This window comes from Tachypleus tridentatus, chromosome 2 (genome assembly GCF_004210375.1).
Source record: "Tachypleus tridentatus isolate NWPU-2018 chromosome 2, ASM421037v1, whole genome shotgun sequence".
NCBI lineage: Eukaryota > Metazoa > Arthropoda > Merostomata > Xiphosura > Limulidae > Tachypleus > Tachypleus tridentatus.
The window spans coordinates 118,653,941-118,671,494 of NC_134826.1; the positions used below are offsets into that span (position 1 = coordinate 118,653,941).

At 35.7% G+C, this 17,554-nt stretch overlaps 1 protein-coding gene across 1 annotated transcript; it reads left to right on the top strand.

Annotated features, from left to right (window-relative positions):
* Nucleotides 1–491: 491 nt before the first annotated feature.
* LOC143245587 (synapsin-like) lies at nucleotides 492–9,999 on the top strand (the record flags this gene model as incomplete). The annotated part of the gene is given in 5 exon segments (XM_076491944.1): nucleotides 492–697; nucleotides 7,618–7,637; nucleotides 7,640–7,794; nucleotides 8,880–8,989; nucleotides 9,948–9,999. Coding segments are annotated over 5 exon segments (543 nt in total), but the record flags the coding sequence as incomplete, so codon positions are not given.
* Between the last annotated feature and the right edge of the window lie 7,555 nt (nucleotides 10,000–17,554).

A 17,554-nucleotide genomic window follows, 5' to 3' on the forward strand; every position in this document is an offset into this window, starting at 1 on the left:
TATTTTCATGAACACGATGCTATGAATAATAACCAAAACCAAAACCTTTATCATTATAGCCTGTGAAATAACACTGATTCTGACTACATGATAGTTTAAAAAATACTATTACAGTTAAGAGACTTATAAACATTAATTTAAATAGAATATTAAGTGCTACACTCTATAAAATTACTTCCTTATTTTCAGTAATAAACTTACCTCTGTCGCCTAGCAACATCTTGACTGATTTGGTAAGTGGTAGTGTAATACTATTCATAGCTAGATAGTGACTACATGCTGAAAACAGTCACTTTAAATCATTGTTTTTTATTTATAAGTGTAGACTGAATAACCAGACATTCGCACCTCAGATCACGTGACGGATCATCAGATGCCTGAGTTGTATAGAAGTGAATAAAAAGAGGTCTTTGACATTATTTTATAAATTTATTTGCCAATTGTAGAAGGATATATGACACTGTTGATTCTATGTATCCTACACTCTCTAGGTAACCGTGTCCAGGTTCCCTTGTGTAGTCAAAATAGGTCATGCCCATGGTGGACAAGGCAAAGCGAAAGTGAATTCACATCATGAATATCAAGATGTCGCTAGTGTCGTAGCTGTTATCAAAAACTACTGCACCGTAGAACCTTTCATCGATGCCAAGTATGACGTTCATGTGCAGAAGATAGGAGGCAATTACAAAGCTTTCATGTAAGAACCTTCAGATAACATAATGAGATGAAAACTATCAAATTCAAACTAATCTGTCCCAAGATTACTGTTTTAAACATAATACTGCTTTTCCTATGATTTCAATATATTTTGAAATTAAGTTAATGTGTTTTTGTAAAAAAATTGGAGGCTGTGTTAACAATACGCAATCGTGCAAAAAATTACAATATATTTAGTATTTGTTTCTTTGTTTGCAGTTAAGCACAATGCTACACAATGTACACAAAGTATCTGTGCTCTTTCAACCACGGAAATCGAAACCCGATTTCTAGGATCGTAATTTCGCAGACATTCCTCTGTACCACTAGTTATTTTAATAAGTGACGAGTTTCATGAAGTCACAATTAGGTGATTATACTTCTGAAATACAAAATAAAAAATTAACCTAGCAACTTGTTTAAAAATAAATTAACCTAGCAACTTGTTTAAAAATAAATTAACCTAGCAACTTGTTTAAAAAATAAATTAACCTAGCAACTTGTTTAAAAATAAATTAACCTAGCAACTTGTTTAAAAATAAATTAACCTAGCAACTTGTTTAAAAAATAAATTAACCTAGCAACTTGTTTAAAAATAAATTAACCTAGCAACTTGTTTAAAAATAAATTAACCTAGCAACTTGTTTAGCAACTTGTTTAAAAAATAAATTAACCTAGCAAATTGTTTAAAAATAAATTAACCAAGCAACTTGTTTAAAAATAAATTAACCTAGCAACTTGTTTAAAATAAATTAACCTAGCAACTTGTTTAAAAATAAATTAACCTAGCAACTTGTTTAAAAATAAATTAACCTAGCAACTTGTTTAAAAAATAAATTAACCTAGCAACTTGTTTAAAAATAAATTAACCTAGCAACTTGTTTAAAAAATAAATTAACCTAGCAACTTGTTTAAAAAATAAATTAACCTAGCAAATTGTTTAAAAATAAATTAACCTAGCAACTTGTTTAAAAAATAAATTAACCTAGCAACTTGTTTCCACTTGTCTTGTTTACAGTTATATTAAATGCAGATAATATTGTAATTCAGGTTGCGCTCACTTAAAATTCGACCCATTATGGCCAGGTAGTTAGGACACTCGATTGATAATCTGAGGGTCGCGGGTTCGAATCTCTGTCACACCAAACATGCTTGCCCTTTCAGCCATGGGGGCGTTATAATATTCGTTGGTAAAAGAGCAGCCTAAGAGTTGGCGGTGGGTAGTGATGACTAACTGCCTTCCCTGTAGTACTTTACTACCAAATTAAGGACGGCTAGCGTATGTAGTCCTCGTGTAGCTTTGCGCGAAATTAAGAAAAAACAAACAAAAATACTCAATATTCGTGTTTTCCTCCTTTATTTCGGCGCTACGTTTGTTTTGTTCTTTGTTTGAAAGAAACATATTTCGTATACATCAGACCTAAATTTTGTTAACTAGAAACTCATGCATGTTTCGATTTGCTTGCTCTTAGCCTAACATTACGTTGTATATTGATAAATCAGTAACCTGCAAATTACACAGTAAAAGCTTAACAAGTCAATACCGGTCTGGTGTTGTATTATTTTAAATTCATCCACGCATTCACGCACATGTCTTATATAATAGAGATAATTTTTCGTTATCAATACTTTGTTTGAATTTCGGTATTGAAAATTTAAAAATATGTCTGTTTGTTTGAAGTTAATCATAAAGATACACAATGGGCTATTCATGCTTTGCTCACCACTGATATCGAAATTCAGTTTCTAGCATCCGTAGACATTCCACAGTGCTGTTGGGGGGGACTAGAAATACACTGCTGGCCAAAATCTTAAGGCTAATGAACATAAAGAAAAAATATGCATTTTGTGTTCTTAGACTCAACCACTTATTTGAGTAGAGCTTTGAAAGATGAAAATAAGAAAAGGGAAAATAAAAATAAAAAACTTTTTAGCATTTAATAGGGAAAATGTGAACGCTACAAATTAGCCTAACTACTAGCTGGTCAAAAGTTTTAGACCATACCAAAAAGAAGTCCGAAACAGCGTAGGAAATGCGCAACAAGAGGTCTCAGTAGTGAGTTGCATGGCTGTCATTGCGAATAACTGCAAACATTTGCTTTGGCATGGTCGATATAAGCATTTGCAGAAGGCTGGCTGGAATGCAATTCCAAGTGTTGAAGATGGTTTCACAAAGATCATGCACTTTTGGGATTGACGTCCATTTCTATAGACTTCCCTTGCTATCCACCCCCAAGCATTTTCAATGGGGTTCATTTCGGGCGAACACGTTGGATGGTCCAAAAGAATCACGTTATTCCCCATGAAAAAGTCCTTTGTCCTGCGAGTATTGTGGATTGCAGCGTTGTCCTGCTAAAAGATTTAGTCATTTCCACACAAGCGAGGGCCTTCAGTCAATAAGGATGCTCTCTCCAACATGCCAATGTAGCCAGCTGCTGTTTGACGACTCTGTATAGCCTGAAGTTCCATTGTTCCATGGAAGGAGAAAGCACCCCAGATCATGATGGAACCTCCTCCACTGTGTCGTGTAGAAAATGTCTCAGGTAGGATATCCTTATCGTGCCAGTACGTTGGAAGCCATCTGGACCATCCAGGTTAAATTTTTTCTCATCAGAGAATAAAACCTTCTTCCACTTTTCTACGTCCCATGTTTGGTGCTTTTCAGCAAAATTTAACCGAGCTGTTTCGTGGCGTGGAAGGAGGCGTGGCTTTTGAAGACGTTCACGGTTTTAAAAGCCTTTCTCTCGTAGATGCCGTCTTATTGTTCTTGAGCTGCATTCTGCGTCTGTAAGGGCTTTAATCTGGTTCGATGACTGGCTGGTGTCTTGCCGGACACCCGTTGAACCCTCCTGCTCAACGCCGGCGAAATTTTCTTGGGCCGACCACTTAAAATTCTCATTCCGTATCCCTCAGGGTCTTTTAAGAAATTTGCAACAGCAGTTTTACTACGCCCAATCTCACCAGCGATGGCACGTTGAGAGAGACCTTGCTTTTGCAGCTCAACAATTATACCATGTTCAAACTCTATCAACTTTTTAGCCTTTGCCATGTTTTTACCCAATGTAGCACAGGAGATGTCAGTAGGAAATGTTGACAACGCTAATGCTTGAACACAAATGACTAAATTTTGTTACGTGTTTACCGATTAACCCTTTGTTTCAGTATGGTCTTAAACTTTTGACCAGCTAGTATTTAGGCTAATTTCATAGTGTTCACATTTACCCTATCAAATGCTATAAACGTTTTTTCTTTCTATTTTCCCTTTTCTTATTTTCATCTTTCGAAGTTCTACTCAAATAAGTGGTTGAGTCTAATAACGCAAAATGCATATTTGTCTTTATGTTTTTTGGCCTTAAGATTTTGGCCAGCAGTGTATGAAGACTTGAGTTATTAAAATTTATTATTACAAACCCGTTTTTTTTTTAATTTTGTGCAAAGCTACACGAGGGCTATCTGCGCTAGCCATCCCTAATTTTTAGCGTAAGACTAGAGGGAAAGCAGCTAGTCATCACCACCCACCGCCAACTCTTGGGCTACTCTTTTATCAACGAATAGGGGGATTGACAGTCATCTTATAACGTCCTCACGGCTGAAAGGGCGAGCATGTTTGGTGAGACGTGGATTCGAGCCCTTAATCACTTGGCCATGCCGGACCCGTTACAAACGTATGTTAAACTGTGGCAGTTCATCTATCAAATAAAGAAAATATAACATAGAATACACAAAGAGACCGTTCTGAACAAAAACAAGTATTTTTAAGCGATGGTTTCGAGTGTAACCACTGGAAGTTTGTTGAATTTTGACGCAAAGTTACTCGTGGGATAACTGCGCTAGATGTTTCTAGTTTTGAAGGAAGAACTCAACGCCACCTATCGTCAACTCTTTTACCAACGAATGATGGGATTAACCGTTACGTTCCACAGCTGAAAAAACAAGTGTGTTAGGATACAATTTCAATCCAACGACCCAGAGATTGCGAATCAAGCTCCCCTTAATCACCAAGCCATACAACCTTTAACTGCTACAAGAGTCTATGCACAAATATAAATATTCCTATATTATAGGTCAAAAGTATTAACATTCGGTAAGGTAGAATCAATTTTTAAATAAACTACCAGTATTTAAAAAGAGTTTACCTTAATTATAGATCTTTCTGACTCCTTTAGAAAGAAACGTAATAAAATGGATGAGCAAATTACTATTTTAGAGTTTCAAAACAATGAGTTGTTGTTATTGTTTTGAATTAAGCACAAAGCTACACACTGGGCTATCTGTGCTCTGCCCACCACGGGTATCGCAACCCGGTTTTTAGCGTTGCAAGTCCGTAGACATACCGCTGAGCCACTGGGGGGACTACCAAAACAATGAGAGATAATTCTATGATTTACCTTAGTGAGGAAAGGCTTTTCGAGATTTTAATTTCCAAGAGTAATTTTTTACTTTTGCGTATCAAACAAAACCTTTGTAACTTATGTTTTCCTAAGGAAAAATGAGCATTAGAATAATACTTACATTATATTTAAATGCTTTGTATGTTTTCTATTTAGAGAGAAAATATAGTGAAGGAATTTTCAAGTATTTAAAATTATATCTAATCGCAGTTGTCATGGTAACCTTGCGCGACTACCACTTTTGCTGTTTGTAATTAAGTACTAAACTACACAAGTGGCTATCTGTGATGTGCCCGTTACGGGTATCGAAATCCAGTTTTATAGTCGTAATTTTCAAACACATCACTTGGCTTTAATATTCGTATAATTATATTTGATCAGTGTTACCGCAATAACTTTGTACAAAGATGCATAGTGGGTTACCTCTGTCGTGCCCACTATGGTATTAAAACCCTATTATTTGAATTATAAGCCCGTAAAATTACTGGTGAGCCACGAGGGAGGCTTTGGTAATGATCACCATTTTTGTTATAAAGTTTTAGTATTTTAAAATATATACATATATATTTAATAGCACAGTAACTTTGGATAAATTCTAAAATCTTAGATAAGAAAGGAGAAATAATATGATAATATGTCAACGAAATTATATCTGCCCTATCCAGTGTCGGTAAAGATTTCATTTAATACCAGGTCTCACCATGTTGATATACAACTGGCATGTCATAGTTTTAATACCAGGTCTCACCATGTTGATATACAGCTGACATGTCATAGTTTTAATACCAGGTCTTACCATGTTGATATACATCTAGAAATCTCATATACAGCTGACAGTTTTAATACCAGGTCTCACCATGTTGATATACAGCTGACATGTCATAGTTTTAATACCAGGTCTTACCATGTTGATATACATCTGAAATGTCATAGTTTTAATACCAGGTCTTACCATGTTGATATACATCTGAAATGTCATAGTTTTAATACCAGGTCTCACCATGTTGATATACAACTGACATGTCATAGTTTTAATACCAGGTCTTACCATGTTGATATACAACTGACATGTCATAGTTTTAATACCAGGTCTTACCATGTTGATATACAACTGACATGTCATAGTTGTTTTAGAACAACTGTTATGGTATTAACTTGATTAAGTATATTAAGTTTAACTATTAACGATTGTATTTACTATTATTTAAACGTAATTTTTACTGTTTAATTTTCAAACCAAGTCTGCGTCTGAGTTGTTTGAGACAACAGATGGCGTTTGGTTTGGTTTGTTTTGAATTTCGCGCAAAGCTACTCAAGGGCTATCTGCGTTGGCGTTTAATGTAACTACAGCTTATTAAACAATTTCTCGTGTTTCGCATTAGCATTTTATAAATAAACTAATTTTTCATAGCAACTTGTAACATTTGACAAACGTCAGCTTTTTTGCCAAGAAACTGACAAAGAATGACATTTTTATGAATAAAGAAAAACACTTTATCAAGAGGAGGTAAAATTATTTCTTAAGACTGGATGATTTTCATTTGTCAAACTATAATAATAATCTCTAACCCGGAAGTAGACAGACGGTGTTCTTTAAGTGCAGACTTGTCAAAGTATCAAAGTGAGTATACACTAGAAGATGTCACCTTTTCGACGCTTTTGTTGATAGAAATACTGAAGTTGAAATCTTTCTTAATGAGAACAGTCGTGCGTGTCAAGACTGCTTTAAAGCTTCTTTAAAAAGGGCTTAACGGCCTTTTGTCAGCGCCCCTAATCGTAATGGTTCATATACGCTGGAAATTGACATACCTTCAACATTTCTTTTTAACCTGTGAGTGCAAGTGAAACGGGAACTAAAGAACGCTTTGATGTGGCAGTTCTGGGTGAACTCGAAAAGCCCGAGGGAACGTTACACAAAACTAAATAAAAAAAAAAACCACAAGCGATCAATAAGATGTTTATCTGGACTTCGTATGAACGAACTAGCACATTTCACGACATTGTGTTTGATAAAATCTTGCGCAAATATTACACCACGGAGCAAAATTATCTTTGTGACAAATTTTTATTGCACATTTAATGATACAATTTATAAAAATAATAGAGTTTTTTACAATATACCGTTTTAACTTTCTAAAAGGTGTAGCCTAATGTGGTTTTGTGTTGATTTTATATCATTCAGTGCCTGAAAATGTAATTTCACAATGTATGCTAAATTTAATGAGGATTTTAAAGTATTTTACTCGGTAGGTGGCAGTATTTTACTAGGACTTCAGTAAAATGAGCCCCAGTGAATGATCTTAACCTTGCCTGTCCCCTGGTGGGACAGTGGTAAGTCTTGGGATTTACAACGCTAAATCAGGGGTTCGATTTCCTTCTGTGGACACAGCAGATAGCCTGATGTAGCTTTGCTATTAGAAAACATACACGCACCTAAGTTTGCCCTTGAAGTAATCGGTCTAAATATAATTATGGTTATATACTACTATATCAGAATATAACTTTATATTTTGTATATTTGACGAATCAGGAGGAAGTCAATTTCTGGAAATTGAAGGCTAACACAGGATCCGCCATGTTGGAACAGATTCAGATGACGGACCGTTACAGGCAATGGGTGGACGCAGTCTCGGAATTGTTTGGTGGACTGGATATGTGTGCTGTTGAAGCCATTCAAGGGAAAGACGGGCGGGAATATATAATCGAGGTTTGTAATAAGATACACAGGGAAGGACGGGGAAAAATGTTCACAGTAGAAGCGCTCTGGGAGAATATGACCATAAACGTATTATAGAATCTAGTATAAGAAAAGAGCACGATGCAACAGAATTCCTGGGAAGGAAAGTTGGTTGACAGGAATGAAGGGCGGAGTAGAAAGGTCAAACGAGGACGAATATCCTTTAGATTATCATCAGGAAGGTGGATGGTGAAAACGAAGAGAAATAATAAAAAAATGAATCGGTATTAAGAAAGAATGTTAAAATATACTACTTACGTCATTAGAAAACAGCTGCACTTTAGAAAGAGGGGGGGGGGGAAAGAAGATATAGAGGGACACCCAAGGATAGGATACTAAGAGCGTATCATTGAAGTTATCAGGAAGATAATTGTTAGATAAAAAGAGTCGTCGTGAAAGTTGGCCAGGAAGTTAATATATTAAACATGTAGGTAGGTTAGCAACCACCCTGATAAAGATTATTAAAGATGTAGACAGGTTAACTAGCGGAAAGGAGTAAGATATTCCTGTAATTTGCTTATTTTTCTTCATGGATACTAAAGATCTTGCCAAAGAAAAACCATCCGTAAAATCGAGTAATATTACTATTTTATTGAAAACAAAAGAAGCTTTATTAAGGATTAAAACCTCCAAACTACGATTGTTATTTGTAGATGTTAAGGTGTAGTTTCAGTAGTTTTTTCATCCGACTTTAGTTCGTTACAATGAAAACACCATTCACGGTTAGGAAATTATTTTTGTCATTTTTGACGGAGAAAAGTTCCATGTTGTTATCTCGCCTGAATCCAATATTCGGTTTCTGCCAGAGTTCTTGAATACGCAGAGAAAAACTAACGTGTTGGTTAAAGGAAGAAATTAGGGTACCAGAAGATTTGTGAAAGTACAGCGTGTACGTAAAACTCTGTATAGGAAAGATTTTGATTAACAAACGTATAGAAATCGAGAAACATATTCAGTTTGGGAAATGTCAAATAGTATAAATGAAGTTTCTTCCAGATATTATCTTTTCGTATAAGTTTTTCAATTAACGTATTTTAATGGCAAGTTTTGATTAGGTTAACGGTTCTGGTATGACTTTTCTGGGAGAAAGTCAAGAAGAGGACAGAAGACTGGTGGCTGAACTAGTTGTCCAACGTATGCAGACCTACTGTAGACCAATCATGAGGTTAGTAGAAAACTGGACTTCCATCAGTTACTGGGCCTGGCATGGCCAAGCGTGTTAAGGCGTGCAACTCGTAATCCGAGGGTCGCGGGTTCGCATCCCGTCGCGCTAAACATGCTCGCCCTTTCAGCCGTGAGTGCGTTATAATGTGACGGTCAATCCCACTATTCGTTGGTAAAAGAGTAGCCCAAGAGTTGGCGGTGGGTGGTGATGACTAGCTGCCTTCCCTCTAGTCTTACACTGCTAAATTAGGGACGGCTAGCACAGATAGCCCTCGAGTAGCTTTGTGCGAAATTCAAAAAACAAACAAACAAACCATCAGTTCCTAATGTAATGTTACGTCCTTGTGGTAGATTTCGTTTTCCATACCTAAACATATAAAACTTGGATAATGTTCTCTCTCATCGATCCAGTTTGGCTCATGAAAGCTTACACAGCTAGAAATTACATCACAGTTAGTCACGATATGGTATTTGTTATCCAATATGAACAGATATGTTTTCATGTTTCAGTATTACATCCGTTCAAAAGTCAGGTTGTAATATTGCACGTAGCGTTTCGTTCATTTCCTTTTACTCGTTGTTTTATTTATTTGAAGATGCCATAAAATGTGTATTCTTCAAAGTAGACTACCTACTCCCTATACTATGGTACCGTGGTAGAATCCAAAATTGAAAAATAGATATTTCACATAATGTTTCTATCAGAATTCAAAGGGAAGGAAATTCGAATTGAAAGAACTAATGGCGTAAGGAGACAAAAACTTATCTTTCACTAATTAATTTTCAATGTTAAAGAAATTCATATGAAACTTCTTGTTTATTACTTTCTAGTGGATACATTTATATGGAATGTGATTTTTTTTAGTTGACTGGAAGAGAATGAATATTTTTGGCACTTTGTAATATTAAGTAGAAAAAATAGATACTGTATTAAATAAAAGCTTTCTATTTTTCAATAGACGCAGTGTTACCATGAGAAGAAGTGAGAATACATTCCATCAAACATATTGATCTGTGACGTGTATACGGATTGTCTTTTTGTATAAAACGTTGTATTTATCCACTTATGTGGATCCTAAGGTCCAACTACAGAATTCCGAGCATTTCAGTATAAACACAATGTAAAGATATCCATTCATATGTAGCGTCGCACACATACAAGACGGACAAGCTTATTATAAAAACTATGCAGTGGGAATGATATAATGTTTTCTAGCATGACAAATTATGTAATGGAAACTAACCGTCAAGTAGTTTTTTATTTTTTTTCCAATCGTAATATGTTGAATAAACTGAAACTTAAAAATTGCAGAAGTATACATAGGTGCTTAAGCTCACGAAGGACTAAATTTAGAGCATGCAACCAGTTGTAAGAAGATAGTTGTTCCTAAAAGGAAGGAAAAACAAAACAGCAATTCTTGAATTTAACATTATAGGACTTTTACTATATTTTCAGAATTTATCAAATCTGTATTAATTTAATTACATCTGTTGTAATTCTATTATATATCGGAGTTTTACATTGCGAGTGGTCCTTCCAACTAGAAGTTCTATCTTAATGTATGTGTTTTTCTTATAGCAAAGCCACAATGGGCTATCTGTTGTGTTCACCGAGAGGAATCGAATCCCTGATTTTAGCGTGGTAAATCCGAAGACTTAGCGCTGTCCCAGCGTGGTACAGTTATTTATTAAACTGTTATTACTTATTAATCTCTTTCATCGTATATTACTTTACGCAGTCCATACAGTGTTCCCCCATTGGATAAACTTGCGGATTTATAACACTAAAATCCGGAGTTCGATTTCCCCAGGGTGACTTGGCTCAGTTTGGTTTGAATTTCGTGCAAAATTATACGATGGCTATCTGCGCTAGGGGTGTTTAATTTAGCAGTGAAATACTAGAGGGAAGGCAGCTACTCACTACCAACTATTTGGCTACTCTTTTACTAGAAACCAATGGGATTAACCGTCATATTATAACACTCCTACAGCTGAAGAAGCATGACGTTCGGCGGGAAGGAGATTCGAACCCTCGATCCGCAGATTGCAAATCGAGCACCCTAACCATCTGGCCATACCAGGCTCTCTCCTGGTGGATAGGTCGCAGACAGTCCATTTCATGATATATTGTGCTAAAATAAACATACATACACATGCTGGAGGCTGGAGAGACAAAACCTGGTTTTCATTCCCATTGGTCTGTTTCAGTAATATATGTTTATTGATTATCTGAGGTTCGGTACTAATATAGTGACTAGCTGCATAGAAATATATATATATATAATTTCCATTTCACTTTTCGGTGAAATAAGTTATAAAAATAATCATTTTAGAACTGATTGATTTCCACACTTTTCGGTGAAATAAGTTATAAAAATAATCATTTTAGAACTGATTAATTTCCACACTTATCGGTGAAATAAGTTATAAAAATAATCATTTTAGAACTGATTAATTTCCACACTTTTCGGTGAAATAAGTTATAAAAATAATCATTTTAGAACTGATTAATTTCCACACTTTTCTACTGAAATGTTCCGAAAAACGAGATATGTTTGAAATGCTATGAAATTGTGGGAACATTTTTATGCTATCACTTTGAATCACTTGTATTATTATATATTTATATTAACATCCTCGAATATCTAAATATCAAAGTATCCTTACTTAAAAGTGTGTAATCTTAACAAAAATACATGTAAACCTTGTTGCAGACAAAACGTTTCTCTGTTATTGTTTTGTTTTTTTGCCAAAATACAAAGGTGACCCAAAACTGCTCAACATTGTTGCAGAAGAGAAACAAAACCAGTCAATCAATTTCAGAGATCTCATAAACAATCTAAGATGTGAACAATGTTAACCACCTCAACATTACTTACTGCTACATAAGCGCTTAAAGAATTAATAACTTCATAAGAGGATATTTTAACACAATCATGAAACACTAAAATTGCTTTATAGAAGGCAAGCAACTTACGGTCATCAACACTATCCGTATTAAAACACGTCATAATTCTCTAATTCAACTTAAACACTGGAACCGTTAGTACTTGATCAAGACAATTCAATATTTTCTAACACAATCAAAGCAATGCTTAGCCTAATATGAACATTACTGAACAAAATCAAAACAAGTGCAGAAATATTAATACGGTCCAGAAATGTAATCATTAATCTAATCTATTCAAGAATGAATATTATTTACCATATATATGCTGCATTTTAGCGCAAAATAAAACATTGAACTAGTTTCACTTTGTCAGCATCAGAAATCGAACCCTGTTCTACAGTGCTGCTAGTCCGTAAACTTATGATTGACTCACCAGGGGCCGCAGGGAGATCACGTTATTTACTTATCATGAGCACACGGAAGCAGTAATTAACTTGTTATGAAGAGACGAAATTAATTATTTAATAAAGGCATAAACAATTACTGGCATGATCAAAGGATACGATTATTGTCTAAAATATTCACATATAACTCGTATTTAACCTAATATGGAAGATTAAAATTAACACGTGAAAATTGTGTACCAATCAAAATAATTTGTTACTACGTGTAAAGTTTCTTTATAAGTAATGTTCTTTCTCTAACGCACCAATGAAAATCAATATGTTATAAATAATATTCTTTCTCCAACACACCAATAAAACTTAATACGTTTAAGGTAAATTTAAAACAACAAAACAATCATAACGCCATTTTCTCTTCCGTTTTATTAACTAATTTTTTGTTCTTAAGAACCCTAACGTTTATTTCATCTCAGAGAATAATTCCTCAAAGCTCCAACCGTTTACTCTACATTTACAGCCTATAACGGACAACAAAAGCAACCATTTCCCATACAGATCTCTTTTTTTTCTCTCTCTCTCCGTGTAACAGAAAATCAATGACAAAAGCTAAATGAATTTAGTAACCTTACAATCTTGAAGGCACTCTACACGTGGCAGTTGTTCCTGCAGTGGACTCGGCCTTCTCGGGAATTCTCAGTTAAAGCATGATGTCAGATCCCAAGATGTGCCCATTACTTCCGATATATTATAACTCTCTGAAAACAACCTAACTTTTCAAATACTTATACACAGCATAGAGTAAGATTCTGGATATTCTCGAAGCATTAATTACTAGTTATTTAATTAATAATTTTTATCTTACCTTTTATAAATTTGAAATTCACAACAATGAACACAAGTACTGATTATATTTTCTTCCACTATATTCTGAATGAGAAAAAGGTAACACATATTAAAAGTCGATAAAAAAGTGTCAATGCTATGGCGCCAACTTTCCTTTTTCTTTTTATAAAGTATTGTGATTTAAAATAAACTAAATAAAAAGTTTTTAGCAACAACTTTTCAATATTTTCACGTAGTATTTTAGAGGTGGATAAAACCGCTGAATTATCTAGTTTGTGGTTGTTCAGATAGATTCGCTTCATGAAAACCACGTGGTAAGAAATGACTTTAGTTGCCTACGAGGATAAACAACACAACACTTTGAAACTTTCTAGAATTGCAAAGCCGTAAATCTTAAACGTGATCAGAGGCATAACACGCCTCAAACCATAGATCTTTCGATACGAAGCTCTGCATGTCAGCCGTTGGGTCAGACCGACTTTTATATGGAGAATTAATGTAGATTCTTCCTTATATGGGAAGAGGAAATTAAAAAGTTCAAATAAGAATATATTCAAATACAGATTCTTTTCGTTACAGCAGTTTATGTCTAACAAATTAAATGCCAGTCATCCAATGATTTTGTTTTCAATTTTTATTCTCAAAATCATATCTTAATAAATCTTTTAGAAACATAGCTTTTGGAAATTAATCATAATCTGGCCTGACATGGTTGGAAGTTAAGGCAATCAACTCCTAATCCCACGGTCGCGGGCTCGAATCACCTTGAACCAAAGATGCTCAACCTTTTAGCCGTGGGTAGCTTTAATGTTACGATCAATCCCATTATTCGTTGGTAAAAGAGTAGCCCAAGAGTTGGCAGTGGGTGGTGATGACCAGTTGCTTTCCCTCTAGTCTTACACTGCTAGCGCAACTAGCCCTCGTATAGCTTTGCGCGAAATTCAAAACAAACCAAATTATAATCTAGTAACAATACATGTAGGTATAATAATTGTCATATTTCTGGTATTTCACGAAAACAGCATTTTTTAGGTATATTTAGTCATCTACTTTACGTGTTACTTGATCTCTCTATAATTTTAAGTTCAAATGTTCCTTTTGATAAATCCTTATGTTACATTGTAACATGTGAAAAACTGATTCTAAAAGACATATTCATACTTGGTCATGCAAATTATTAATTATGAAGTGAATTGTGAATTTTGTTATGAATTTCTGGTCTTTTCTTTGAATTGCATTCCTGCTTCTAGCTTTTTTAGTCTGGTAAGCTGAAGAAGCGCACATTAATTTGGACCTCTTCAAAATTTAAATGTGCTGCGAGTAAAACATGCGGATTATTATAGAGTTGTGCCTGAAGATTCCGACTAAACAACATTTGGTGATGTTGTGACACTATGTCCCATTGACAACCAAGCAAACGTTATGAGCAGTTTCACCCAACGATTATGATTTTTGTGCGCTCAAGTCCAGGTGCGCTTATAACCGATTCAATTTTACTACTCATCACAACCTTTGCCAACCCACCCTTAAATATCAAAGTAGCGCATCGTCCGTTTTACATATATGTGTATGGTTGGATTGTTTGTTTGTTTTTGAATTTCGCACAAAGCTGCTCGAGGGCTATCTGTGCTAGCCGTCCCTAATTTAGCAGTGTAAGACTAGAGAGAAGGCAACAAGTCATCACCACCCACCGCCAACTCTTGGGCTACTCTTTTTATCAACGAATAGTGGGATTGACCGTCACATTATAGCGCCCCCACGGCTGGGAGGGCGAGCATGTTTGGCGCGACAGGGATGCAAACCCGCGACCCTCAGATTACGAGTGGCACGCCTTAACACGCTTGGCCATGCCGGGCCGTGTATGGTTGGAAGAATTTTAAAAACACAAACTTGCTTCACATGTCAGAAAGGGATGTCCTTTCGTATTGATCGGTAACACAACAGTAAAGATGTCGCATTCAAGAGTCGTACCAGTGTACTGTACATCTTATCAGTTTACTATTCTAATTTTAAATTTATGTTCTCGAAGTGGCAAGGAACAAAAGTTATAAACAGGAGAGACATTTTTGCTATTCACGAACAAATGTTTGTAATCAACCAATGAAAGGACTAGCACCAGTGTTTCAAATTAAAGAACAAACTTTTATTATTCTATTTTTCTTTAACATTTGTGTCCTTATACAAAATTTCTAAGACGAGTACGTGTTTCAGGTTAGACTTGTGAATATTCTACACCAACAACCTTTCTCACCTTAATAAAGGTCCGGCATGGCCAGGTGGGTTAAGGCGTTCGACTCGTAATCCGAGGGTCGCGGGTCCCCGTCACACCAAACATTCTCGCCCTTGCAGCCGTGGGGGCGTTATACTGTGACAGTCAATCCTACTATTCGTTGGTAAAAGAGTAGCCCAAGAGTTGGCGGTTGGTGGTAATGACTAGCTAGCTACCTTTGCTCTAGTCTTACACTGCTAAATTAGGAATGCGTAGCGCAGATAGCCCTCGTGTAGCTTTGCGCGAAATTCAAAAGAAACAAACAAACACATTAATCAACTGAAAACTGGCTTTTCAAAATGATTTGTAACTGATAAAATTTTATGTTTCAGAACCAGACCACTCAGTAAAATTGAAAATAACACGTACAGTCTTTAGACACATAGTGTTCTATATAGATATTCATCAAAGCAAACGAAACATTAAATGAAACTGCCGGAATTTGCGGTTCTCGGAAAAGATACACGTCAGCGTGGGCATCAGCAAAGATGGTGGGGGTGGCATTTTACCTAGATTAGAAATTTTGCATTCCTTAGTTATAATTTTGATGTCATTTGGCACCGGCCTGGCATGGCCAGGTGGGTTAAGGCGTGCGACTCGTAATCTGAGGGTCGCAGGTTCGCATCCCCGTCGCCTTTTCAGCTGTGGGGACGTTATAATGGTACGGTCAATCCCAGTATTCGTTGGTAAAAGAGTAGCCCAAGAGTTGGCGGTGGGTGGTGATGACTAGCTGCCTTCCATCTAGTCTTACACTGCTAAATTAGGGACGGCTAGCGCAGATAGCCCTCGAGTAGCTTTGCGAAATTCAAAAACAAACAAAATAATCATTTGGCCCCCTCTGTAATATATACTGCGGACGCCTATGCAAGTCATACATTCCCAGCTGGTCATGCCTATTGTATAGGCTAGTCTTGTGTAATGCTAGAGATTATTAGTTTTATATAATGTCACGTATCAATAATTAGGAAGATGTGCACATCCAATAAGTGCATCATGTTTCCCAATAAATATATGTTGAGCTCTTTAGTTTAACGAGAGCACCCAACTGCTGCAACATCTGATGTAAGTACGTAAGAATAATACATTTATTCAGATATGCTTATTACTGGATTGATATTTAATTATAATCTATATATGGAAGTAGCCTTCTTCCATTTGAAATCAGTGTTAATACAAATTCAAACATGTATCATGATTTATCACTAAACTAATGTTGCGTGGCGTAATACACAGATTTAAACGTGTTAACTCTATTTGATAACGGTATAACAGATTTAAACGTGTTATCTCTACTTGATAACGGTATAACAGATTCCTTCATGAAGGACTCTACAGATAGTATTAAAACTATTTAAACTCTTCTATAAAGAACAAAATAGCTAGTAATGTTGATTACGCAATACCTTAGTTACGCCTAAAGCAGCTTAACAAACTACTAGAAAAACAAAATTTCTCACTTCTGAAATTGTTTAATATAAAACAAGAACTAAAATTGTGAACTCGAATATCACGTTTTGCGCGCATGGGTTCAACGACCAGACAAGAAGTCCCTTTAACAAATAACTAGTTTATTTGTTTTGTGGCATTTCAGCAAATAAATTCGAGGGCTATCTGCGCTAACCGTCCCTACTTTAGAAGTGATAGACTAGAAGGAGTGCTGCTACTCAACGCTATCCACCATTAATAAAAAGTGGTATTGATCTTAACATTACAACATCTCCACGGCTGAAAGGGCAACTGTGTTCGGTATTGGAATTCTAACGCGCATCCTGAAGATTGAGAATCGAGTGTCCTCGCTACCAGGCCCCTAATGGCCAGATAGAAGGCAACCAGTAAACAGTATATGTAGTTTTGTCTTGCTCTTTCAACCGAATGATAGGATTCATTGTCACTGTTGTAACGCGCTCACGGCTAAAAGCTATAGACTATGTGCAATCACCAAGTCTCGAATTACAAACTATTTAATACACAACAACCCGTAAAACCAGCCAATATAAAACTGATCAATAGGTAACGGCCAACAAACATAAAACTAACCATTATGTCACGACCAGCAAACATAAAACTGTCAACTAAATCACTGCTAGCCAACGTATAACAAAAAGCCTTGTGGAAAGTCAATTTACAAATCATCAGTCTAACTGCAGTTCATTGTCTAAC